The sequence below is a fragment of the Cebus imitator genome, unplaced genomic scaffold (genome assembly GCF_001604975.1).
Source record: "Cebus imitator isolate Cc_AM_T3 unplaced genomic scaffold, Cebus_imitator-1.0 Scaffold51, whole genome shotgun sequence".
In the NCBI taxonomy this organism is placed as follows: Eukaryota; Metazoa; Chordata; class Mammalia; order Primates; family Cebidae; genus Cebus; species Cebus imitator.
Genome location: NW_016107366.1, coordinates 5,793,421 through 5,800,514, shown reverse-complemented (window position 1 = coordinate 5,800,514; position 7,094 = coordinate 5,793,421). Strand labels below are relative to the sequence as shown.

At 36.5% G+C, this 7,094-nt stretch overlaps 1 protein-coding gene across 4 annotated transcripts in view; it reads right to left on the bottom strand.

Moving 5' to 3' along the window:
* The window catches only part of TEX10 (testis expressed 10), a 49,452-nt gene that overhangs the window by 1,961 nt on the left and 40,397 nt on the right, over positions 1-7,094 (bottom strand). For all 4 annotated transcript variants that reach the window (XM_017527799.1, XM_017527801.1, XM_017527800.2 and 1 more), the window contains exons 12-13: positions 5,994-6,074; positions 4,201-4,382 (exon numbers count right to left, since the gene is read on the bottom strand). In XM_017527799.1, coding sequence (XP_017383288.1) covers positions 4,201-4,382; positions 5,994-6,074 — 263 coding nt within the window. The remainder of the gene's footprint in view (positions 1-4,200; positions 4,383-5,993; positions 6,075-7,094) is intronic.

Sequence of the window (7,094 nt, the reverse complement as noted above, 5' to 3'; positions counted from 1 at the left end):
CACACACACACACACACCCAGGAATACATCTACCCAAGGAGGTGAAAGATCTCTACAAGGAAAGCTACAGAACACTGCTGAGAGAAATCACAGATGACACAAATAGACGGAAAAACATGGATTGGAAGTATCAGTACTGTTAAAATGGCCACAATGCTCAAAGCAATCTACAGATTGAACTGTATTCCTATCAAACTACCAACGTCATTCTTCACAGAATTAGGAAAAAATAATCCAAAATTCATATGGAATCAAAAAAGAGCCAGAATAGCCAAAGCAATCCTAAGCAAAAACCACCAGACTTCAAACAATACTACAAGGCTACAGTATCCAAAACAGCATGGTACTGGTAGAAAAAGACATAGACCAACGGAACAGAAAACAGAACTCAGAAATAAAGCCATATACCTACAACTATCTCATCTTCAACTAAGGTGACAAAAACAAGCAACAAGGTAAGGACTGCTTATTCAAAAAATGGTGCTGGGACAAGTGGCTATACTTTTGCAGAAGAATGAATTTGGATCCCTATCTTTCATCATATACAAAAAAATACCTCAAACTATAAAAATCCTAGGAGAAAACCTAGGAAGTATCATTCTGGATACAGGCCTTAGCAAAGAATTCATGATTAAGTCATCAAAAGCAATTGCAAAAAAAAAAAAAAAAGACAAATGGGCCCTAATTAAACTCAAGAAGAAGAAAAACTATCCAAATTTCATGAAACATGGTGTTTTTCACTAACATTCAAGCTGAGAGCCAAATCAAGAACAATAAACATCATTCACTTGGTATCTTTATAGAGCAAGAGCAAAATATGGTAGAGACAGGTGAACTTGCAGCTGGACTAACCATATTGTACAAGTGTTAATTAGATGGTGTAATATTCATTTGGATCTAGAGTCCACTGACTATGATAGGCTCTGTCCTTTTTGCAGCTTCTTTACCAGAAGCATGTAACCCTCCTAGTTCCCAAATCTTTCTAAGAGAACCTGACTACCTCCACGTCTAGAGGGACCAGCCCTTTTACCATATAACTAATTTCCCTGATTCCACATATGATAATTGCATCTATGGTGAATCATGAATCCATTCTAGGCCAAACAGATACTCTTATGCAGAGCCCAGCTGAGACAGTCATGTACAAGGAGAAAAGAGAAAGCCAAACTGCAGACATAGCTAACGCTAAGGCATAGATACAGACTACACAAACTAGAAGAAAAGCAAGAGTAAGCTGCTTTGTCTCTTGCTAAATTTCTAATTCCTAGCCCTTGAGTTTTACAAATTACTCCTGTAATAACCAAATATTTTCATTTTCTACTTCTGTTAATGTGAGTGGATTTCAAATAACCACAGACCTATAAAAAAAGACAGCATAGCTCAAGGCCAGATGGGTGAAACCTCTATGTGACAGAAACTATAACAAAATTAACATAAAGATACCCAACAGTGATACAGAACTGTATGTGGGATTTTAGGGCTAGGATTTTCAACAGTCAACAATACTGGAAGCTGAGGCTTCAGAACCCATGTATGGAAGGCAGGGAGTTTGAACTATGCTCCTTGAATAGGAGGAGAAGCCAGAAAAATGCAAATATCAAACTATCCTACAGGAAGTCTCTATAAGCCTCCACAGAACTCCCACAAAAGACACACTTAGGGCAAAGATAGGCAATCCAAAATATACAAGTCTGTTCAGCTTGTTCCCTAACATAAATGGGAGAATTCCCACACCAAAGAAAAAAGGAGCTAATGGAACAAGAAGTTTAAAGAAACATCAACAAACCAAGAACAAGCAAGAATGACAAAATAACAAATAAAAATCCAAAACAGAAACAAATCCAAAAGAAAATAAAACAACAGTTGATGAAATAAAATCTCAGTAGGAGGATTAAGTAAAAGAATTAGCAAATTGAAAGGTTTTTATCAGATAAGACAGAATAAAAAGCTCCCTATGTTTAAAAGGAGCTTTTAGAAGAGAATAGAAACAATGGGAGAAGATGGTTCAAAATTAACAACTTTCCAGACCTGAAAAAAAAAAAATTAAATCTATTACAGAAGCACAAAACCTATACTTGGACGCATCCTGATTTGCAACAGACCAAAGATAGAGAGGAAACAGTAAAAATATAGATTACTACCTGTAAGATCACTGCCTATAAACCAAGAGGGCTCAGACTAACAACAGATTTTTCATGAGTAACACTCAGGCAAGCAGACAACAGAACAGTATCTTCAAGGCACAGCAGACAGTACTAAATAACTCGACTTGGTCAAACCTAACTTTCTGGCCAGCATTTGTGAAATCAAAAGCTCCTCAATAATTTGACCAGCATTCTCATCATTTTATAATCTTATAAGCACCTTCTCCAGTGGGGAAAAGGGAATTTTGGGTATACCCAAGACTTCGGCTGCCAACTGTGCCTGATATCCTAAAATATGTACAAGATCCTAGTAACGTCAACCTTTCCAATACCCAGTATAGAATACCTCTAAAACTGGGCATTTTAAACAGGCAACAAGTATTATGCACACTTAATTTTGTTCAGTGCAGCCACATGACGTCAAAGGATGTTTATAAGAGACTACAAACAGATCTTTGAAACTACATCAAGTTGTTTTAGGGGCTATATTTCAAGTGACAAGAAATGACAAATAGCAATATATACATTTCCTAAGTGGGGAGAGCTTATAAAATCTCTAGAACCCTGAGAAGTTCCTTGCTACTTATAAAGCCTTTTCTTGATCTGTCAGACCTAAAGCTTGATGATGTATAAGAAAAATATCAAATTTATGTTATGTATAAATGTTATAGCATATTTAAAGTGAAATACACATTTTTTTCCATACACACCTAACTCTTTTACTAGAAAAAATTTGAATGCTGACAATAAAATGGCTAAGTTATGATACATGCATGTAACAGAATACTGTTCAGCCAAGTATGGCCACAGGTCAAATCCAGTCCATGACATGTATTTGTAAATAGTTTTACTGGAACACAATTGTACTCATTTATTTACATATTGATGCTTTCATACTACCATGGTAGTGTTGAGTAGCTGTGACAGAGACCTAATGGTCTGCAAAACCTAAAATATTTACTAACTGACCCTTTATAGAAAGAAGTTTGCTGAACTTGGTATGGAGAAATAAAAATGAATGAAATACAGCTAAATGAGTCAACTTCAATCAATCTCAAAAACAATGCTGAGAGAATCAAATCACAAAAAAATACATGCAGTATAATCCCCATAAAGTTCACAAATATGCAAAACAAACGTGATACTGTTCACAAATGCAAATAAACCATTTTTATTATTGTATTTAAAAAGGCAACGAAGTTGATCAACACCAAAGTGTTCTGGGGCAGAGGGGTATGTAGTAGACATTTAACTGTGCTGGGTACATTAACAGCATTATGTGCTAATGATATTCTATATCCAAACCTGGGGTTGGTTGATTGGAGGTTCAGTTTATAATTATCTTTTAAACTACATAAATGTGTCTTATATGTTCAGTATATGTATCTTCATGTCATTTACAAGTTCAAAAAAGGCCAAAAGGGCACACATCAAAACATTAACAGAAGATGACAGAGTATTTTCTCATGTTTGCCAACCTGTTAAGAGTTTTTAAAACCTGCCACAATGAACTTTTAATAGGCACACCAATAAGAATATAAGCATAAAACACTTTTTAAAGCAAAATCATCCCAACTATGCTAAAAGCTCTAGCCTGTTATATATGAGCAAAAGTACTAATTAAAAAACACTAGCATCTTAGAGAAATTTCCTTAAATCCAAGATTTGAAATTCTACTCTGGCTAGCTTTAATGAAGCTCAAAACAAAATACAAAGGTTTGTACTAATAGCCCATCCTCCTAAGGGTAGAATTATTTTTCTTGCTAGACTTATAGCAATATTAATAAGAGAAACCTCTCAAGAAATTTTATAATGCCATCTAACTTTTCAAATTTGTAACTTAAAGGGAAAAAAACAAAAAACTAAAAATTAATTTTCACTACAACACAAAGGGGATTCATGAAGGAACAAAGAAAACGCTAGCTAGGCTGACACAAACTCTCTGAAAGAGAATTTAAGATCTTTGTATAACCTAATTATCGTTAACTCTATTATTATTTGGTTGGGGGAGGGGAGACAGTAGAAAAATTAAGGTTGAAGAATTAAAAATAATTACCTCTTTCTTAGATGTTCTGCTTCCCCTTTCTCTATAGTGAGTAGAAAATAAAGAAGACTGTAGCAACAAGAAGCCAGAAATGGCAGTAGAGTCTCACTAACTACACAAGTATGATCCAGGAGCTTACAGATAACACCAAAAACACAGCCAGCCGTGCTGTCAGGAATTACAGTCAACCCAACCTAAGCAGAGAAAAACAAGATTAATTATGGCTTCAAAACAGCCTCCCTCCTCCAGATAAAACCAAAACCTGTTAAATCATGATTAATTTTACATCATTTCTACTGAAAACTGATACATACCTAACACATGCCACCTGCCACACCTTAAGGTCCTGTTTTCCCTTGAGAAGTTCATCCCTAAATGACTATGAAAACATGCAAATGCAAGAAGTGCTATTAACCGAATCCACTGCCTCCCCTTCATGACAAAATCTTCTAAAATCTTCTGTAAAATGTCTATTTATAGTTAGAAATAACTATTTAAAGGGATTGTTTCATGCACTCAAAGAAAATCTTGTTACCAACAATCATACTTAAAAATGTTTAGATTATTCAGGCTGGAAAACTCGTATCTGGCACCACTCCTATGACAGGTAATTAAACGTATAAATAGTTCATTTAAAAATTAGCCTTCCTCTGCACTTTGATTTAGTCATTCAGACATGAATAAACATACCTCTACTGGAGTCAGTAAAAGATATACTATAGTTAACATCTGACTGCTTCACTGCCAAGAAACCCAGGCAGGGTCATTACGGTTTGCTAATTCATCTAGAATATACTGTATGCATTGTTGTTAAGGCAGAGTCTAACTTGTAACTGCATATATACATGGTTTCAATCTCCTGGAGACTACTGTTGAGGAATTATCTTAAAAAGTCTGCAAATTCTGATGTCTTAACTTCCTCCACAGGCTATCTGAAAATAGTGGCCAAGACTTACTGGCATATTGATCTTTTACTAATGAATGTATTCAAAGGAGAATGTAATCTCTGGAGTGGAGGTGGGGGAAAATATTGGCATCGTTGATGACACAGGGATAAGGACTGGAAGTCTGATAGCAGGGAGAAAGTACTAGGAATTCAAAGCAGTACTCTCTTCCAACTCAAGGGAAATAACATTTTTGAAAGAGGAAAAGGGGTCTGGATATGCCTGTATTTTATCCAAACAAGTGTGTTTCCCAAAGATATAATTTCAGAGCCCTCTTTTGTACTATAATACATTATAATAAAAAACCAAAGATAAGAATGTAAACACTGGAGGAAGTCAGAAGCCACTACGGAGGTATACCTAATGTGAATTTTATACCAATGGAAATGAGACACCCAATATCAAATAACAGGTCAGTCTCAGGGTTGAGTCTCCAGCTTCCAGTGACCACACCTTGTGTCGGGTTAGATGATGTCCCTACTTTGGACCCCAAACCTTCTAGGTGGAACCCAGACTCCAGTCTAGATGTTGAATTCTCAATACACTGAGGCCAACCAAATGTGAATTACAAGAACATTCGAAGTTGGAAAGTATTTCAAGTTTAATTTTCAGGTCCCTATTTCACTGATGTAGAAAAGTGAGGTCCTAAGAAGAGACTTTTCTCAAGGTCACACAATTAAATTAATAACAACCAGGAAAAATACCAAGATTCCTTAGTTCTTGCCAATGCATCATGCTACAAGAGGCTATGGCATCATTAAGCTTAGAATCCCAAACATGCTCTTTCTGTGGCTATGGTCAACTTTATCCTAATCAATGCATCTTGTGTTCTTTCCTAAGAGAAAGTTTAAGGATACTTACCAAATGTTTACTGATGGCACTTTGCAGGATGTCAAAGCTCTGACTTCGGGCAGGAATAACCAATAAACTGTGAAAAACTGCCTGTCAGAAAAAGAGAAAACCAGCAACCAAATCAGAACATTTTAGGTCAGAAACAAGTTCAATACACTCCTTTTTTTTCCTTTTTTTTTTTAGACAGAGTCTTGCTCTGTCGCCCAGGCTGGAGTGCAAATATGTAATCCCAGCTCACTGCAACACCCTGGTGACCCAGCTCACACCACCACACCTGGCTAATTTTTGAATTCTTAGTAGACCTGGGGTTTCACCATGTTGTCCAGACTTGTCTTAAACTCCTGGATTCAAGCAATCTACCCTCCTCATACTCCCAAAGTGCTAGGATTACAGGTGTGAGCAAAAGTTTCTTTTAATAATTACTTGCTCTGCATATTAACAGGAAACACATAACATATTACTTTGAAGATGCAAATGTCAAAGATCAAACTAATAGATCTTATATACGGCCTAATTTTCCAAATAATTCATCTACTAATCATGTACTGAATATTGAGCTAGCCCGTTAGGTGCCATGCACAGGAATAAAAGGAGGAGAAACCTCTTCTTTCTCGCAACCCTCAAGGAGCTTACAATCTACCAACATGGAGACTATACAGTAAGTCCTCACTTAACAACTTCAGCAGATTCTCGGAAACTGTGACTTTAAGTAAAACAATGTATATTGCAATCATTTTTTTCCCTAATCAATTTTATTAAGAAATGTTTTTCACCCAGGCCTGGTGGCTCATGCCTATAATCCTAGCACTTTGGGAGGCCAAGATAGGAGGACTGCGTGAGCCCAGGAGTTTGAGACCACCCTAGGCAACACAGTGGGACCTCATCTCTAGAGAAAAAAAAAAAAAAGTTGGTCAGATGGGGTAGCATGTGCCTGTGGTACCAGCTACTCAGAAGGTTGAAACAGGAGGAACATTTGAGCCCAGGAGATTGAGGCTGCAGTAAGCCATGATCATGCCAGTGCACTCTAGCCTGCATGACAAAGTGAGACACTATCTCCAAAAAAAAAAAGTTATTCAGGGACCTGCCATGTATGTCATTTCAGTTTCCTAA